This window comes from Dendrobates tinctorius, unplaced genomic scaffold, assembly GCF_039654945.1.
Source record: "Dendrobates tinctorius isolate UK_male_01 unplaced genomic scaffold, ASM3965494v1 ptg000369l, whole genome shotgun sequence".
NCBI classification, from domain to species: domain Eukaryota; kingdom Metazoa; phylum Chordata; class Amphibia; order Anura; family Dendrobatidae; genus Dendrobates; species Dendrobates tinctorius.
Window position 1 is genome coordinate 30,439 of NW_027362035.1, and position 21,081 is coordinate 51,519.

At 51.2% G+C, this 21,081-nt stretch overlaps 1 protein-coding gene across 2 annotated transcripts in view; it reads left to right on the forward strand.

Moving 5' to 3' along the window:
• The first annotated feature begins 355 nt into the window (after positions 1-355).
• Positions 356-21,081, forward strand: part of ARFIP2 (ARF interacting protein 2) — a 58,746-nt gene continuing 38,020 nt past the window's right edge. For both annotated transcript variants that reach the window (XM_073562893.1, XM_073562894.1), the window contains exons 1-3: positions 356-439; positions 6,663-6,768; positions 8,405-8,513. In XM_073562893.1, the coding sequence (XP_073418994.1) occupies positions 6,670-6,768; positions 8,405-8,513 (208 nt within the window). In that variant the 5' untranslated portion in view covers positions 356-439; positions 6,663-6,669. The remainder of the gene's footprint in view (positions 440-6,662; positions 6,769-8,404; positions 8,514-21,081) is intronic.

Here is a 21,081-nt window from a genome sequence, read left to right on the forward strand (position 1 = left end):
GTATCATCCTCAGTGATATCACAGTGCCCCCATATACAGTAACACTGTACACCCCATGTATCATCCTCAGTGATACCACAGTGCCCCCATATATAGTAACACTGTACACTCCATGTATCATCCTCAGTGATATCACAGTGCCCCCATATACAGTAACACTGTACACCCCATGTATCATCCTCAGTGATACCACAGTGCCCCCATATACAGTATCCCTCCCTGCCCTCACTGTGATGTTTCACCTTGCTCCATTGCTGGAGGATCGGAGTGATCCTCAGGCTGAGTGTTGCTGTCAGTCCTGACACATGGTGGATGTAGTGATCCATGGCAGGCTGGTGGGCGGGGCTTGGGTGTGCACAGGTGTGGTGGGCATGGCTTGCTGAGTGCTGACTCGTGCTCCTAGTACAGGGCATGGTGTGCGCTCACATGACGGCTGCAGGTAACGGGGGTCTGTGTCTGCTCTGTGCGTCCGTCCTGGGTAGAGGGTGTTTGTGTATTTACATGTTTACGGTGCATCCTGTGGACAGAGCGTGTCCACGAACCCGTGAGCACACCGTCCTTCCCCAGCTGTAGCGTGTGTGCCCATTATTATAGAGTGGTGTATTCCGCTCTCACGGTCATGTACGCAGTGGTGCACACAGTCGTTTCTGTTCTCGGTGCACACAGTGATCCCCCAGGGCCAGGTCCGGTTCTGCTCCGGCCTCGGCTGGTTCATGGTCCTGGTCCGGTTCCTGCACAGTCACCGGTGCCCTCCTCACCTCCTCCTGTCTCCTCCTCTGTTTACTGTGGAACCTGTTCTGCCACCTGGTGTATCCTGGAAAGATTTCATCCAGAGTTTCCCGCCTCCCCCACCTGTCCTGTATGTCCAGTCTCTTCCTACTACACAAACCTTCTCTGGCTCACCCTAAACTTTCTGCATATCTGACACCTTACTCAAGGGGTAAAGATTCTCACCTTCTCCTACTACACCTTCTGCATCTTCCGCTTCCAAACATGTCTCACCCATGTCTCTACACATCGTCCTGTCTCCTCATCTCACCCATGTCTCTACACATCGTCCTGTCTCCTCACCTCACCCATGTCTCTACACATTGTCCTGTCTCCTCATCTCACCCATGTCTCTACACATTGTCCTGTCTCCTCACCTCACCCGTGTCTCTACACATCGTCCTGTCTCCTCACCTCACCCATGTCTCTACACATTGTCCTGTCTCCTCATCTCACCCATGTCTCTACACATCGTCCTGTCTCCTCACCTCACCCGTGTCTCTACACATCGTCCTGTCTCCTCATCTCACCCATGTCTCTACACATCGTCCTGTCTCCTCACCTCACCCATGTCTCTACACATTGTCCTGTCTCCTCATCTCACCCATGTCTCTACACATTGTCCTGTCTCCTCATCTCACCCATGTCTCTACACATCGTCCTGTCTCCTCATCTCACCCGTGTCTCTACACATCGTCCTGTCTCCTCATCTCACCCGTGTCTCTACACATCGTCCTGTCTCCTCATCTCACCCATGTCTGTACACATCGTCCTGTCTCCTCACCTCACCCATGTCTCTACACATCGTCCTGTCTCCTCATCTCACCCGTGTCTCTACACATCGTCCTGTCTCCTCATCTCACCCATGTCTCTACACATCGTCCTGTCTCCTCACCTCACCCATGTCTCTACACATTGTCCTGTCTCCTCATCTCACCCATGTCTCTACACATTGTCCTGTCTCCTCATCTCACCCATGTCTCTACACATCGTCCTGTCTCCTCATCTCACCCGTGTCTCTACACATCGTCCTGTCTCCTCATCTCACCCGTGTCTCTACACATCGTCCTGTCTCCTCATCTCACCCGTGTCTCTACACATCGTCCTGTCTCCTCACCTCACCCTTGTCTCTACACATTGTCCTGTCTCCTCATCTCACCCGTGTCTCTACACATCGTCCTGTCTCCTCACCTCACCCGTGTCTCTACACATCGTCCTGTCTCCTCATCTCACCCGTGTCTCTACACATCGTCCTGTCTCCTCATCTCACCCATGTCTCTACACATTGTCCTGTCTCCTCATCTCACCCATGTCTCTACACATCGTCCTGTCTCCTCATCTCACCCGTTTCTCTACACATCGTCCTGTCTCCTCATCTCACCCGTTTCTCTACACATCGTCCTGTCTCCTCATCTCACCCGTTTCTCTACACATCGTCCTGTCTCCTCATCTCACCCGTGTCTCTACACATCGTCCTGTCTCCTCACCTCACCCGTGTCTCTACACATCGTCCTGTCTCCTCATCTCACCCATGTGTCTCTACACATCGTCCTGTCTCCTCATCTCACCCATGTGTCTCTACACATCGTCCTGTCTCCTCATCTCACCCATGTGTCTCTACACATCGTCCTGTCTCCTCACCTCACCCATGTCTCTACACATCATCCTGTCTCCTCATCTCACCCATGTCTCTACACATCATCCTGTCTCCTCATCTCACCCGTGTGTCTACATATCGTCCTGTCTCCTCATCTCACCCGTGTCTCTACACATCGTCCTGTCTCCTCATCTCACCCGTGTGTCTACACATCGTCCTGTCTCCTCGTCTCACCCATGTCTCTACACATCGTCCAGTCTCCTCACCTCACCCATGTCTCTACACATCGTCCAGTCTCCTCACCTCACCCATGTCTGTACACATCGTCCTGTCTCCTCACCTCACCCATGTCTCTATACATCCTCCTGTCTCTTCATCTCACGCATGTCTCTACACATCCTCCTGTCTCCTCATCACACCCATGTCTCTACACATCGTCCTGTCTCCTCATCTCACCCATGTCTCTACACATCGTCCTGTCTCCTCATCTCACCCGTGTCACTACACATCCTCCTGTCTCCTCATCTCACCCATGTCTCTATGTCTCTACACATCGTCCTCTCTCCTTATCTCACCCGTCTCTCTACACATCGTCCTGTCTTCTCATCTCACCCGTGTCTCTACACATCCTCCTGTCTCCTCATCTCACTCATGTCTCTATGTCTCTCCACATCATCCTGTCTCCTCATCTCACCCGTGTCTCTACACATCCTCCTGTCTCCTCATCTCACCCATGTCTCTACACATCGTCCTGTCTCCTCATCTCACCCGTGTCTCTACACATCGTCCTGTCTCCTCATCTCACCCGTGTCTCTACACATCGTCCTGTCTCCTCACCTCACCCTTGTCTCTACACATTGTCCTGTCTCCTCATCTCACCCGTGTCTCTACACATCGTCCTGTCTCCTCACCTCACCCGTGTCTCTACACATCGTCCTGTCTCCTCACCTCACCCATGTCTCTACACATTGTCCTGTCTCCTCATCTCACCCATGTCTCTACACATTGTCCTGTCTCCTCATCTCACCCATGTCTCTACACATCGTCCTGTCTCCTCATCTCACCCATGTCTCTACACATCGTCCTGTCTCCTCATCTCACCCGTGTCTCTACACATCGTCCTGTCTCCTCATCTCACCCGTGTCTCTACACATCGTCCTGTCTCCTCACCTCACCCTTGTCTCTACACATTGTCCTGTCTCCTCATCTCACCCGTGTCTCTACACATCGTCCTGTCTCCTCACCTCACCCGTGTCTCTACACATCGTCCTGTCTCCTCATCTCACCCGTGTCTCTACACATCGTCCTGTCCCCTCATCTCACCCATGTCTCTACACATCGTCCTGTCTCCTCATCTCACCCATGTCTCTACACATTGTCCTGTCTCCTCATCTCACCCATGTCTCTACACATCGTCCTGTCTCCTCATCTCACCCGTTTCTCTACACATCGTCCTGTCTCCTCATCTCACCCGTTTCTCTACACATCGTCCTGTCTCCTCATCTCACCCGTGTCTCTACACATCGTCCTGTCTCCTCACCTCACCCGTGTCTCTACACATCGTCCTGTCTCCTCATCTCACCCATGTGTCTCTACACATCGTCCTGTCTCCTCATCTCACCCATGTGTCTCTACACATCGTCCTGTCTCCTCATCTCACCCATGTGTCTCTACACATCGTCCTGTCTCCTCACCTCACCCGTGTCTCTACACATCGTCCTGTCTCCTCATCTCACCCATGTGTCTCTACACATCGTCCTGTCTCCTCATCTCACCCATGTGTCTCTACACATCGTCCTGTCTCCTCATCTCACCCATGTGTCTCTACACATCGTCCTGTCTCCTCACCTCACCCATGTCTCTACACATCATCCTGTCTCCTCATCTCACCCGTGTCTCTACACATCCTCCTGTCTCCTCATCTCACCCATGTCTCTACATATTATACGGTCTTCTTATTATTTGGATTGTAGACATGAGACATCCTTTAATGTGTACAGAAATGAGCAGACATTTTGGATTGACACAACTTGAAGGGGATGTGTCCCTGTTTCGTGTGTTGTAGTTCTCATGTAGGAGAAGGCTCTGGTCAGTGGTGTCCATAACACTGGTCTCCTGTTTCTCCATTCTGGGCCTTGTGGACATGGACTCCCGTGCAGATATCTGGGGCTGTAGATTGCCGTTGTGTCTTGCTTGTTCCTCGTCATATCTTTGTGGACGTCTTATGCTGGCAGAGCATTAGGACACATTGTTTTTGCTGCAGTTTTTAAGCAACAATATTTGGTAAAATAAGCAGCGTTCTCTAGAAGCAGCAGAATGATGGAGGTTTCTGGAGTCTCTGACACATGCCGATTTATTGTCTTCCGCTCATCTTTTTAGCTTGGCTGCGTTTCTCTATTCTTTCATTATTATTTCATTGCTTTTCACCGATTCAAGTAGGAACGTGACAAACCCTCAGATTACTCAGCAAAAACTGAACCTGTGAACATAGCCTTATAGCCTCACACCATGTGAACATAGCCTTGTAGCCTCACACCGTGTGACCGAAGCCTTATAGCCTCACACTGTGTGACCGTAGCCTTATAGCCTCACACCGTATGAACGTAGCCTTGTAGCCTCACACCGTGTGAACATAGCCTTATAGCCTCACACCGTGTGAACATAGCCTTGTAGCCTCACACCGTGTGAACGTAGCCTTGTAGCCTCACACCATGTGACCGAAGCCTTATAGCCTCACACTGTGTGACCGTAGCCTTATAGCCTCACACCGTATGAACGTAGCCTTGTAGCCTCACACCGTGTGAACATAGCCTTATAGCCTCACACCGTGTGAACATAGCCTTGTAGCCTCACACCGTATGAACGTAGCCTTGTAGCCTCACACCGTGTGAACATAGCCTTATAGCCTCACACCGTGTGAACATAGCCTTGTAGCCTCACACCGTGTGAACGTAGCCTTGTAGCCTCACACCGTGTGACCGAAGCCTTATAGCCTCACACTGTGTGACCGTAGCCTTATAGCCTCACACCGTGTGAACGTAGCCTTGTAGCCTCACACCGTGTGAACATAGCCTTGTAGCCTCACACCGTGTGAACATAGCCTTATAGCCTCACACCGTGTGAACATAGCCTTGTAGCCTCACACCGTGTGAACGTAGCCTTGTAGCCTCACACCGTGTGACCGAAGCCTTATAGCCTCACACTGTGTGACCGTAGCCTTATAGCCTCACACCGTGTGAACGTAGCCTTGTAGCCTCACACCGTGTGAACATAGCCTTGTAGCCTCACACCGTGTGAACATAGCCTTATAGCCTCACACCGTGTGAACATAGCCTTGTAGCCTCACACCGTGTGAACGTAGCCTTGTAGCCTCACACCATGTGACCGAAGCCTTATAGCCTCACACTGTGTGACCGTAGCCTTATAGCCTCACACCGTGTGAACGTAGCCTTGTAGCCTCACACCGTGTGAACATAGCCTTGTAGCCTCACACCGTGTGAACATAGCCTTATAGCCTCACACCGTGTGAACATAGCCTTGTAGCCTCACACCGTGTGAACGTAGCCTTGTAGCCTCTCACCATGTGACCGAAGCCTTATAGCCTCACACTGTGTGACCGTAGCCTTATAGCCTCACACCGTGTGAACGTAGCCTTGTAGCCTCACACTGTGTGACCGTAGCCTTATAGCCTCACACTGTGTGACCGTAGCCTTATAGCCTCACACTGTGTGACCGTAGCCTTGTAGCCTCACACCGTGTGAACGTAGCCTTGTAGCCTCACACCGTGTGAACGTAGCCTTATAGCCTCACACCATGTGAACGTAGCCTTATAGCCTCACACCGTGTGAACGTAGCCTTATAGCCTCACACCGTGTGAACGTAGCCTTGTAGCCTCACACCGTGTGAACGTAGCCTTGTAGCCTCACACCATGTGACCGAAGCCTTATAGCCTCACACCGTGTGAACATAGCCTTGTAGCCTCACACCGTGTGAACATAGCCTTGTAGCCTCACACCATGTGACCGAAGCCTTATAGCCTCACACTGTGTGACCATAGCTCGATCTTTTATCATGACCACAAATACAGCCCCCACGGCCGTACGGCACACTGCGCACCGTGGAATTTTTGCAGGCTGATTTTGCGGCCCCATAGGAATCTATTGGGGCCGCAAAAACAGCCCGCAAAAACATGGCAAGTGTAAAAGCAGCCTTCCTCAAGGACCTCTCTTGCTCGTCAACCATGGTTCTAGTGCAAGTCTGTCCTCATGTGATCTGACCATTCCTACTTTCATTGCAGGATCAAGATGTCTGACGGAATAATGAGCAAAGCGGCCACCATGGAGATTCCCATCAGCAGTAATGGGGTCTCCGGGACAATCACTGAAGATGAGAGTTTGGAGCAGGTATTGTGCCCATGCTGTCCACTTGTCCAGCCAGTGACCGCGGTTCTTGTCTTTTCCGGCCAGAACGTGGCCTTCTCTCGAGTACTTCTGTCATGACATCAGTGGGAAGCTGTGAAGCTTCTGGATGGAAAGTCACCAAGCGACATGTGAGGATTTTTTCCCTGATCCGATAATCACCAGATGGGTATCTCCCAGGTGAGCGGACCCCGGACAGGAATAGTAATTATATTGAGGTCCACCTTCCTTGCGGAGGCGTCTCCATTGCAGCTGGTGTCTTTCCATGTCTCCCCCTTCAGAGCTAGTCCGCTTCGTTGTCTAGTTTGGGTCAAGAATGGATTAAGCTGGTGAGACAGTGAGCGCCATAGGGTTAGAAAGCTGAATGTGAAGGTCACAACCCCTACATGTCAGCTGAAGAAGCCCCCCATGTGGAGTAGCACGTGAGACTGAGGTCTCTGTCCGCTCTGCCAGTGGTCCATGACGTAACCCCCTAGTGACCGGCCCCGTTTTTGGAAATCTGACGAGTCACTTTCTGTCGCCATAGCTGTAGAACGCCTCCACGTTTCACCTTGATTCTGAGGTTGTTTTCTCGTGGCGCCTTGTACTTTAGGGTAATGGTAAACTCAGGTCGATACACTTGGAATGATTATCGCTTTCTTCCAGACATAACTTTCCCTCGTGTCGGCCTCACTTCCGCACCAGGGGTAAAGTGCGCTTTTATTTTCTGCACATTTTAGAAGGTTTTTTTAATGTAGCAGCAATTCTTCCTTTTTTCGAGGAAATTTAAAAAACTTCTTTTTATAGGGACCTGTTCAGTTTTGCTGTGACTTTGGGCGTCCTATATATTGGAAACCCCCAAAAGTGACACCATCTTTAAAACAGCACCCCTCGTATTCAAAACAGCCGTCAGGTGGGTTATTAACCCTTCAGGTGCTTTTCAGGAATTAATGCGAAGTGGCAGGACAGGAATGAAAAGTTTATTTCCCACCTAAATGTTGATAATGTCTGAACAGGCCGCTATAGGCGGAAGACCAAGATCTCAGGGTGCCGATGGGGTTAAAGAGGAAGCCCCCACACTCTGTTAACCATCTAGATGCCGTAGTCCATATTTACAGCAGAATTTAAGGGGCTAAACGACCATAGTGGGTGCCACGACCATAGTCCGTGCCACGACCATAGTGGGTGCCAAAACTGACCGTGGCTGATGGAGCAAGTTGTCACCTATAGAGTACAGCCGACAGCTACAACATTGTCACCCGTCGGGGGCGCTAGTCTCTTATATCACAGGTCAGTAACGACGTATTAGTGGTCACTAAGGGGCTAAGAGACCAATAAACTGCCGTGCTCTGTCCTGATGATTTAAGTGAACGGCGAAACGCGTTGGCAAATAACCGCATTCACCCATTTTGGGCCTCATTATACATCCTGGACCATTGGCGGCGTGGACTTCTACCCACTTCCAATCTCACGTATTTTGGGTCAGGGGCACTGGGCAATGTCTGACATCCCCCAACCAAAGAAAAGGAACCTAGAAATGGCAGCTGAGTGCTTACGCCTGCGCATAGACCCTCCGCTCCTTCTTCCAGGGCCCCCTCTCCTCTCACAGATCACAAGTCTTACCTCTCATGTCTGTCTGTAGGATTTGCAGCAAGTCATGGTGTCCGGACCCAACCTCAACGAGACGAGCATTGTGTCTGGTGGATATGGAGGAACCACAGAAGGGATCATTCCCACCAGCAGTCTAAAAGGTAAGAGAGTGCGTCTGTCTGGGTGACGTGTTCCTCTGGGGTCTGTGATGCAGGTTGGGGGCTGGTGGGAGTGGGTATCACAGGACGCCTGGGCCGGGAATGCCTCTAGATAGATGAGGCTTACAGGGGATCATCCACAAACAAAGGTGGATTTTAATCACTAGATCCTGGAATAATAATAACTGTGTAATGGTCGTGTCCGACCATGCAGGGACATCGTCTGATCATACCACATCAGACAGGGAGGAGGCAAAAGAGAAGATGCAGACATTACATCCGGGGATCACTGCTGGTGAATAATCTACGCTCCCGTGCTGTAATGTCTGTATACTCTCATCTCCCTCCTTGCCCAGGATCTGTGGTGTGATCCGACCCATGGTCCTGTACGGTCGGACACGACCATTGCACATCAGGAACAATTTATTTAATTACATACAATTGTGGAAATTATTATTATTAATTAAAAATGTCTTTTGTTTGCGGGAAACCCCTTTAAATTGTATATCAGAGACTTTAGAAAACACAAAAGACGTACCTAAGCACTAACGGGCCGTTAGTTGCAGCTTACCTGAATGTTGTGCTCAGCGCCGTTCTTCCCTGGCACAGAGCGGCTACATAGCATTCCTGTCGGGGATTGAGCTCCCTCTGCTGATGGCACAGGGTGGTGGGACTTCCAGCATCATCATTCTGACTGACAGCCGACTCTTCGGCACCGAGGACCCGGCCGCCACGTCTATAGAGCAAAGTGGAAATCAAGCCTCCGCTCTGTAGACGTGACATCAGCAGAGGCTTCTGAATCCCCGGCAGGAGCAGACTGTCCCGAGGAAGAACGGTGCCGTGTGCAGCAGGCAAGTCAGCTGCAGTTACCTGCCCGGTAGTGCTAAAGGACACGATTTGTTTTCAATAAAGTCCTGGATATCCCCGATAAGTATCAATACAGAACTGTCCCTAGAATCCTAGAATGTTAGAAGGGACCTCCGGGGTCATCGGGAACATCTGGTCCAACCCCCTGCTCAAAGCAGGAGTCACTAAATCATCCCAGACAGATGTCTGTCCAGCCTCTGTTTGAAGACTTCCATTGAAGGAGAACTCACCACTTCTCGTGGCAGCCTGTTCCACTCATTGATCACCCTCATCGTCAAAAAGTTATTTCTAATATCTAATCCGTGTCTTCTTCTTTTCACTATGTAGGTCCCATAATGGGACCGGTGCTGACAGGGGCTCAGCACTGTCATCCTTTGTCTCTCATGGGACATGTCTCTAGGAGGCGCTCACACATCGCATGGGCATTAACATTGCATTCACCAGGGGCCAGTATAGGGGAAGCCACACAAGCTGGCAATTACATGGTTAAATGCTGCATGCAGCTCACTGACAACCAATACTGATCTGATCGGATCGTCCATAGGAGCCTTATCCCGCGGCGATCAGTCACTCAACGGTGTCTGTGTGATGGTAGAATGTAAGGACGCTGATGATATCACCCTGTGTCTGTGTTACGGTAGAATGTAAGGACGCTGATGATATCACCCGGTGTCTGTGTGATGGTGGAATGTAAGGACGCTGATGATATCACCCTGTGTCTGTGTTACGGTAGAATGTAAGGACGCTGATGATATCACCCGGTGTCTGTGTGATGGTGGAATGTAAGGACGCTGATGATATCACCCGGTGTCTGTGTGATGGTGGAATGTAAGGACGCTGATGATATCACCCTGTGTCTGTGTTACGGTAGAATGTAAGGACGCTGATGATATCACCCGGTGTCTGTGTGACGGTGGAATGTAAGGACGCTGATGATATCACCCTGTGTCTGTGTGATGGTGGAATGTAAGGACGCTGATGATATCACCCGGTGTCTGTGTTACGGTAGAATGTAAGGACGCTGATGATATCACCCGGTGTCTGTGTGATGGTGGAATGTAAGGACGCTGATGATATCACCCGGTGTCTGTGTGATGGTGGAATGTAAGGACGCTGATGATATCACCCGGTGTCTGTGTGATGGTGGAATGTAAGGACGCTGATGATATCACCCGGTGTCTGTGTGATGGGGGAATGTAAGGACGCTGATGATATCACCCTGTGTCTGTGTTACGGTAGAATGTAAGGACGCTGATGATATCACCCGGTGTCTGTGTGATGGTGGAATGTAAGGACGCTGATGATATCACCCGGTGTCTGTGTGATGGTGGAATGTAAGGACGCTGATGATATCACCCGGTGTCTGTGTTACGGTAGAATGTAAGGACGCTGATGATATCACCCGGTGTCTGTGTGATGGTGGAATGTAAGGACGCTGATGATATCACCCGGTGTCTGTGTGATGGTGGAATGTAAGGACGCTGATGATATCACCCGGTGTCTGTGTGATGGTGGAATGTAAGGACGCTGATGATATCACCCCGTGTCTGTGTGACGGTGGAATGTAAGGACGCTGATGATATCACCCGGTGTCTGTGTGATGGTGGAATGTAAGGACGCTGATGATATCTCCCCGTGTCTGTGTGATGGTGGAATGTAAGGACGCTGATGATATCACCCGGTGTCTGTGTGATGGTGGAATGTAAGGACGCTGATGATATCACCCGGTGTCTGTGTGATGGTGGAATGTAAGGACGCTGATGATATCACCCGGTGTCTGTGTGATGGTGGAATGTAAGGACGCTGATGATATCACCCGGTGTCTGTGTGATGGTGGAATGTAAGGACGCTGATGATATCACCCGGTGTCTGTGTGATGGTGGAATGTAAGGACGCTGATGATATCACCCGGTGTCTGTGTGATGGTGGAATGTAAGGACGCTGATGATATCACCCGGTGTCTGTGTTACGGTAGAATGTAAGGACGCTGATGATATCACCCGGTGTCTGTGTGATGGGGGAATGTAAGGACGCTGATGATATCACCCGGTGTCTGTGTGATGGGGGAATGTAAGGACGCTGATGATATCACCCGGTGTCTGTGTGACGGTGGAATGTAAGGACGCTGATGATATCACCCGGTGTCTGTGTGATGGTGGAATGTAAGGACGCTGATGATATCACCCGGTGTCTGTGTGATGGTGGAATGTAAGGACGCTGATGATATCACCCGGTGTCTGTGTGATGGTGGAATGTAAGGACGCTGATGATATCACCCGGTGTCTGTGTGATGGTGGAATGTAAGGACGCTGATGATATCACCCCGTGTCTGTGTGACGGTGGAATGTAAGGACGCTGATGATATCACCCGGTGTCTGTGTGACGGTGGAATGTAAGGACGCTGATGATATCACCCGGTGTCTGTGTGATGGGGGAATGTAAGGACGCTGATGATATCACCCGGTGTCTGTGTGATGGTGGAATGTAAGGACGCTGATGATATCACCCGGTGTCTGTGTGATGGTGGAATGTAAGGACGCTGATGATATCACCCGGTGTCTGTGTGATGGGGGAATGTAAGGACGCTGATGATATCACCCGGTGTCTGTGTGATGGGGGAATGTAAGGACGCTGATGATATCACCCGGTGTCTGTGTGATGGGGGAATGTAAGGACGCTGATGATATCACCCGGTGTCTGTGTGATGGTGGAATGTAAGGACGCTGATGATATCACCCGGTGTCTGTGTGATGGTGGAATGTAAGGACGCTGATGATATCACCCGGTGTCTGTGTGATGGTGGAATGTAAGGACGCTGATGATATCACCCGGTGTCTGTGTGATGGTGGAATGTAAGGACGCTGATGATATCACCCGGTGTCTGTGTGATGGTAGAATGTAAGGACGCTGATGATATCTCCCGGTGTCTGTGTGATGGTGGAATGTAAGGACGCTGATGATATCACCCGGTGTCTGTGTGATGGTGGAATGTAAGGACGCTGATGATATCACCCGGTGTCTGTGTGATGGGGGAATGTAAGGACGCTGATGATATCACCCGGTGTCTGTGTGATGGGGGAATGTAAGGACGCTGATGATATCACCCGGTGTCTGTGTGATGGGGGAATGTAAGGACGCTGATGATATCTCCCGGTGTCTGTGTGATGGTGGAATGTAAGGACGCTGATGATATCTCCCGGTGTCTGTGTGATGGTGGAATGTAAGGACGCTGATGATATCTCCCGGTGTCTGTGTGACGGGGGAATGTAAGGACGCTGATGATATCACCCGGTGTCTGTGTGACGGTGGAATGTAAGGACGCTGATGATATCACCCCGTGTCTGTGTGACGGTGGAATGTAAGGACGCTGATGATATCACCCGGTGTCTGTGTGATGGGGGAATGTAAGGACGCTGATGATATCACCCGGTGTCTGTGTGATGGTGGAATGTAAGGACGCTGATGATATCTCCCCGTGTCTGTGTGATGGTGGAATGTAAGGACGCTGATGATATCACCCGGTGTCTGTGTGACGGTGGAATGTAAGGACGCTGATGATATCACCCGGTGTCTGTGTGATGGGGGAATGTAAGGACGCTGATGATATCACCCGGTGTCTGTGTGATGGTGGAATGTAAGGACGCTGATGATATCACCCGGTGTCTGTGTGATGGGGGAATGTAAGGACGCTGATGATATCACCCGGTGTCTGTGTGATGGTGGAATGTAAGGACGCTGATGATATCACCCGGTGTCTGTGTGATGGTGGAATGTAAGGACGCTGATGATATCACCCCGTGTCTGTGTGATGGTGGAATGTAAGGACGCTGATGATATCACCCGGTGTCTGTGTGATGGGGGAATGTAAGGACGCTGATGATATCACCCCGTGTCTGTGTGATGGGGGAATGTAAGGACGCTGATGATATCTCCCGGTGTCTGTGTGATGGTGGAATGTAAGGACGCTGATGATATCACCCGGTGTCTGTGTGATGGTGGAATGTAAGGACGCTGATGATATCACCCGGTGTCTGTGTTACGGTAGAATGTAAGGACGCTGATGATATCACCCGGTGTCTGTGTGATGGTGGAATGTAAGGACGCTGATGATATCACCCGGTGTCTGTGTGATGGTGGAATGTAAGGACGCTGATGATATCACCCGGTGTCTGTGTTACGGTAGAATGTAAGGACGCTGATGATATCACCCGGTGTCTGTGTGATGGGGGAATGTAAGGACGCTGATGATATCACCCGGTGTCTGTGTGATGGGGGAATGTAAGGACGCTGATGATATCACCCGGTGTCTGTGTGATGGTGGAATGTAAGGACGCTGATGATATCACCCGGTGTCTGTGTGATGGTGGAATGTAAGGACGCTGATGATATCACCCGGTGTCTGTGTGATGGGGGAATGTAAGGACGCTGATGATATCACCCTGTGTCTGTGTGATGGGGGAATGTAAGGACGCTGATGATATCACCCGGTGTCTGTGTGACGGTGGAATGTAAGGACGCTGATGATATCACCCGGTGTCTGTGTGATGGGGGAATGTAAGGACGCTGATGATATCACCCGGTGTCTGTGTGATGGTGGAATGTAAGGACGCTGATGATATCACCCGGTGTCTGTGTGATGGGGGAATGTAAGGACGCTGATGATATCACCCGGTGTCTGTGTGATGGTGGAATGTAAGGACGCTGATGATATCACCCGGTGTCTGTGTGATGGTGGAATGTAAGGACGCTGATGATATCACCCCGTGTCTGTGTGATGGTGGAATGTAAGGACGCTGATGATATCACCCGGTGTCTGTGTGATGGGGGAATGTAAGGACGCTGATGATATCACCCGGTGTCTGTGTGATGGTGGAATGTAAGGACGCTGATGATATCACCCGGTGTCTGTGTGATGGGGGAATGTAAGGACGCTGATGATATCTCCCGGTGTCTGTGTGATGGTGGAATGTAAGGACGCTGATGATATCACCCGGTGTCTGTGTGATGGTGGAATGTAAGGACGCTGATGATATCACCCGGTGTCTGTGTTACGGTAGAATGTAAGGACGCTGATGATATCACCCGGTGTCTGTGTGATGGTGGAATGTAAGGACGCTGATGATATCACCCGGTGTCTGTGTGATGGTGGAATGTAAGGACGCTGATGATATCACCCGGTGTCTGTGTTACGGTAGAATGTAAGGACGCTGATGATATCACCCGGTGTCTGTGTGATGGGGGAATGTAAGGACGCTGATGATATCACCCGGTGTCTGTGTGATGGGGGAATGTAAGGACGCTGATGATATCACCCGGTGTCTGTGTGATGGTGGAATGTAAGGACGCTGATGATATCACCCGGTGTCTGTGTGATGGTGGAATGTAAGGACGCTGATGATATCACCCGGTGTCTGTGTGATGGGGGAATGTAAGGACGCTGATGATATCACCCGGTGTCTGTGTGATGGTGGAATGTAAGGACGCTGATGATATCACCCGGTGTCTGTGAGACGGTGGAATGTAAGGACGCTGATGATATCACCCGGTGTCTGTGAGACGGTAGAATGTAAGGACGCTGATGATATCACCCCGTGTCTGTGGTGGTGGAATGTAAGGACGCTGATGATATCACCCGGTGTCTGTGTGATGGTGGAATGTAAGGACGCTGATGATATCACCCGGTGTCTGTGTGATGGTGGAATGTAAGGACGCTGATGATATCACCCGGTGTCTGTGAGACGGTAGAATGTAAGGACGCTGATGATATCACCCCGTGTCTGTGGTGGTGGAATGTAAGGACGCTGATGATATCACCCGGTGTCTGTGTGATGGTGGAATGTAAGGACGCTGATGATATCACCCGGTGTCTGTGTGATGGTGGAATGTAAGGACGCTGATGATATCACCCTGTGTCTGTGTGATGGTGGAATGTAAGGACGCTGATGATATCACCCGGTGTCTGTGTGACGGTGGAATGTAAGGACGCTGATGATATCTCCCGGTGTCTGTGTGATGGTGGAATGTAAGGACGCTGATGATATCACCCGGTGTCTGTGTGATGGTGGAATGTAAGGACGCTGATGATATCTCCCGGTGTCTGTGTGATGGGGGAATGTAAGGACGCTGATATCACCCGGTGTCTGTGTGATGGTGGAATGTAAGGACGCTGATGATGTCACCCCGTGTCTGTGTGATGGTGGAATGTAAGGACGCTGATATCACCCGGTGTCTGTGTGATGGGGGAATGTAAGGACGCTGATGATATCACCCGGTGTCTGTGTGGTGGTGGAATGTAAGGACGCTGATGATATCACCCCGTGTCTGTGTGACGGTGGAATGTAAGGACGCTGATGATATCTCCCGGTGTCTGTGTGATGGTGGAATGTAAGGACGCTGATGATATCACCCGGTGTCTGTGTGATGGTGGAATGTAAGGACGCTGATGATATCACCCGGTGTCTGTGTGATGGTGGAATGTAAGGACGCTGATGATATCACCCGGTGTCTGTGTGGTGGTGGAATGTAAGGACGCTGATGATATCACCCCGTGTCTGTGTGACGGTGGAATGTAAGGACGCTGATGATTTCACCCGGTGTCTGTGTGACGGTGGAATGTAAGGACGCTGATGATATCACCCGGTGTCTGTGTGATGGTGGAATGTAAGGACGCTGATGATATCACCCGGTGTCTGTGTGACGGTGGAATGTAAGGACGCTGATGATATCACCCGCTGTCTGTGTGATGGTGGAATGTAAGGACGCTGTAGATATCACCCGGTGTCTGTGTGATGGTGTAATGTAAGGACGCTGATGATATCACCCGGTGTCTGTGTGATGGTGGAATGTAACGACGCTGATGATATCACCCGGTGTCTGTGTGACGGTGGAATGTAAGGACGCTGATGATATCACCCGGTGTCTGTGTGATGGGAGAATGTAAGGACGCTGATGATATCACCCGGTGTCTGTGTGATGGGGGAATGTAAGGACGCTGATATCACCCGGTGTCTGTGTGATGGTGGAATGTAAGGACGCTGATGATGTCACCCCGTGTCTGTGTGATGGTGGAATGTAAGGACGCTGATATCACCCCGTGTCTGTGTGGTGGTGGAATGTAAGGACGCTGATGATATCACCCGCTGTCTGTGTGATGGTGGAATGTAAGGACGCTGTAGATATCACCCGGTGTCTGTGTGATGGTGTAATGTAAGGACGCTGATGATATCACCCGGTGTCTGTGTGATGGTGGAATGTAACGACGCTGATGATATCACCCGTTGTCTGTGTGACGGTGGAATGTAAGGACGCTGATGATATCACCCGGTGTCTGTGTGATGGGGGAATGTAAGGACGCTGATGATATCACCCGGTGTCTGTGTGATGGTGGAATGTAAGGACGCTGATGATATCACCTGGTGTCTGTGTGATGGGGGAATGTAAGGACGCTGATGATATCACCTGGTGTCTGTGTGATGGGGGAATGTAAGGACGCTGATGATATCACCCGGTGTCTGTGTGATGGTGGAATGTAAGGACGCTGATGATATCACCTGGTGTCTGTGTGATGGGGGAATGTAAGGACGCTGATGATATCACCCGGTGTCTGTGTGACGGTGGAATGTAAGGACGCTGATGATATCACCTGGTGTCTGTGTGATGGGGGAATGTAAGGACGCTGATGATATCACCCGGTGTCTGTGTGACGGTGGAATGTAAGGACGCTGATGATATCACCCGGTGTCTGTGTGATGGTGGAATGTAAGGACGCTGATGATATCACCTGGTGTCTGTGTGATGGGGGAATGTAAGGACGCTGATGATATCACCTGGTGTCTGTGTGATGGGGGAATGTAAGGACGCTGATGATATCACCTGGTGTCTGTGTGATGGGGGAATGTAAGGACGCTGATGATATCACCCGGTGTCTGTGTGATGGTGGAATGTAAGGACGCTGATGATATCACCTGGTGTCTGTGTGATGGGGGAATGTAAGGACGCTGATGATATCACCTGGTGTCTGTGTGATGGGGGAATGTAAGGACGCTGATGATATCACCTGGTGTCTGTGTGATGGTGGAATGTAAGGACGCTGATGATATCACCCGGTGTCTGTGTGATGGTGGAATGTAAGGACGCTGATGATATCACCTGGTGTCTGTGTGATGGGGGAATGTAAGGACGCTGATGATATCACCCGGTGTCTGTGTGACGGTGGAATGTAAGGACGCTGATGATATCACCCGGTGTCTGTGTGATGGTGGAATGTAAGGACGCTGATGATATCACCTGGTGTCTGTGTGATGGGGGAATGTAAGGACGCTGATGATATCACCCGGTGTCTGTGTGATGGGGGAATGTAAGGACGCTGATGATATCACCCGGTGTCTGTGTGATGGTGGAATGTAAGGACGCTGATGATATCACCCGGTGTCTGTGTGATGGTGGAATGTAAGGACGCTGATGATATCACCCGGTGTCTGTGTGATGGTGGAATGTAAGGACGCTGATGATATCATCCGGTGTCTGTGTTACGGTAGAATGTAAGGACGCTGATGATATCACCCGGTGTCTGTGTGATGGGGGAATGTAAGGACGCTGATGATATCACCCGGTGTCTGTGTGATGGGGGAATGTAAGGACGCTGATGATATCACCCGGTGTCTGTGTGATGGTGGAATGTAAGGACGCTGATGATATCACCTGGTGTCTGTGTGATGGGGGAATGTAAGGACGCTGATGATATCACCCGGTGTCTGTGTGATGTTGGAATGTAAGGACGCTGATGATATCTCCCCGTGTCTGTGTGATGGTGGAATGTAAGGACGCTGATGATATCTCCCCGTGTCTGTGTGATGGTGGAATGTAAGGACGCTGATGATATCTCCCCGTGTCTGTGTGATGGTGGAATGTAAGGACGCTGATGATATCACCCGGTGTCTGTGTGATGGTGGAATGTAAGGACGCTGATGATATCTCCCCGTGTCTGTGTGATGGTGGAATGTAAGGACGCTGATGATATCACCCGGTGTCTGTGTGATGGGGGAATGTAAGGACGCTGATGATATCTCCCCGTGTCTGTGTGATGGTGGAATGTAAGGACGCTGATGATATCACCCGGTGTCTGTGTGATGGTGGAATGTAAGGACGCTGATGATATCTCCCGGTGTCTGTGTGATGGGGGAATGTAAGGACGCTGATGATATCACCCGGTGTCTGTGTGATGGTGGAATGTAAGGACGCTGATGATATCACCTGGTGTCTGTGTGATGGTGGAATGTAAGGACGCTGATGATATCACCCGGTGTCTGTGTGATGGTGGAATGTAAGGACGCTGATGATATCACCCGGTGTCTGTGTGATGGTGGAATGTAAGGACGCTGATGATATCACCCGGTGTCTGTGTGATGGTGGAATGTAAGGACGCTGATGATATCACTGTGACGGACTCAGCTCCTGCTGAGCCCATTTTTTGAGTGGACCCTCTGGGTCGTGGAACCCACCCACCGAGGGCGAGCTGACCTTGTGAGAATCCACCCCCTATACAGGGAGTGTCAGGGGCAAGACCAAGGGGGTGAGCCACCACGACTGCTGGGACCAGACGGCCGGCTCAGGGGACACTAGACGAGTGTCTGACGACAAGGACGAGCAGGAAGCAAGACGAGACTAGACGTAGGAGCAAGGTATCTTCATTAGAATAACACAAGATCACATACAGAGAAAACAAGCAAAACGTGCAAGGTGCGCTCGTGGGCACGCCAAGGTCCATAACATGGTACGTGCCAGATGGCACGCCTAGGCACAGGTAATGGCAAGATGGCATCGGACTCCGGACTGCTGGCAAACCGACAGGGTCCAGGGATCAGGCTGCGGACGTCAGCTCCGGACATCAGGCCGTAGTCATCTGGTTCCGGACCTCTGGCAACGGTTGGCAGGTTCCGGGCATCCGGCAGGCAAACCAGGGTTCAGGCAAGGAGGCACGACAGATATCCAAGCAGGGTGCGTGTTTAGGGAACACGCCAAGGTCCAAGGCTAGGTGCGTGTGTAGGGGACACGCCAGGGTCCAAGGCTAGGTGCGTGTGTAGGGGACACACCAGGGTTCAAGACTAGGTGCAAGGCAAGGTGCGTGTGTAGGGGACACGCCAGGGTTCAAAGCGAGGTGCGTGTGTAGGGGACACGCCAAGGTTCGCAAACGAGACAGGGTGCGTGTGTAGCCACGCCAAAGCATAGAATAAGACAGTGCGTGTAGAGACACGCCAAGGCACAAGGTACAAGACAGAGTGCGTGTAGAGACACGCCAAGGTACAAGACAGAGTGCGTGTAGAGACACGCCAAGGTACAAGACAGAGTGCGTGTAGAGACACGCCAAGGCACAAGACAGGGTGCGTGTAGAGACACGCCAAGGCACAAGACAGAGTGCGTGTAGAGACACGCCAAGGCACAAGACAGAGTGCGTGCAGAGACACGCCAAGGCACAAGACAGGGCGCGTGCAGAGACACGCCAGGGTTCAGAGCAGGGTGCGTGCTAGGAGCCACGCCAGGTTCAGGGCAGGGTGCGTGCTAGGAGCCACGCCAGGGTTCAAGGCAGGGTGCGTGCTAGGAGCCACGCCAGGGTTCAAGGCAGGGTGCGTGCTAGGAGCCACGCCAGGGCACAAGGAAGGGCTGCGTGCTAGGAGCCACGCAGGGGGCACGCCACACTGGCCAGTACACACGGCTGTACACAAACACGTGGCACTTACCACGGCACAGGAGACGGCCAAGGGGAACCCACGCCGGGGTTCAATGCAAGGACAAGGCAGGGAACAAGGCAAGGAATACAGGCAGAAACAGAGCCAGGTCAGAGAGAGGACAGAGTCTAGCAGCGGAGCGTAGGCAGAAGCCCAGAGCCGGGCCAAGGGAAGACCTTGGGACTAGACAAAGAAACGAGCACTAAGGAGAGGAGAAATGGTGCGTGTGCCAGGGAGCACTACAGAGCACCATAGGAGAGAGCGAGGCAGAGCAAGCAAAGACTGAGACCATAGGGAGGAACACAAAGCAAGGAATAGCAAGGCAGAGAACACAGGGAGGACTACAAGTCAAAGCATAGCAAAAGCAAGACATGGCAAAACAGGCGAGGCAGAGAACAAAGGAAGGACTACAAGTCAAAGCATAGCTAAGGCGAGACATAGCAAAACAGACTAAGACAAAGAACAGCAGAAGGACTACAAGGCAAAGCAAGGCAAAGACAAACATGGCACGAGAGACAACACAAGACAAGAGGCGGAATACGAGCACGGAGCGTGTGCAGAGACGCACTACAGAGCAAAGTGCAAGGGCACAGAATAGAGGGAGCAACCCCACAGACCCAGAGCCTTGCAGGGAAGCAACACAATAATCAGGCCCTGAGCATAGGAAGAGGCGGCCTGATATAGGGCATAGCACCTCCTCCTCCAGGTCAGGACCAGGGGAGCACTTCCGGGATTCTAGACATGACGAGATGATAGCAGAACCAGACAGTGCAGGATCTTAGGAAACGTCACATGATCAGGGTTTCAGACATGACGAGATGATCACCGAACCAACCAGTGCAGGATCCTAGGAAGAACACATGATTCGGGATTCTAGACATGACGAGATGATTGCAGAACCAGACAGTGCAGGATCTTAAGAAACATCACATGATCAAGGACTCCAGACATGACGAGAAGATCACAGAAGGCAGAGCAGA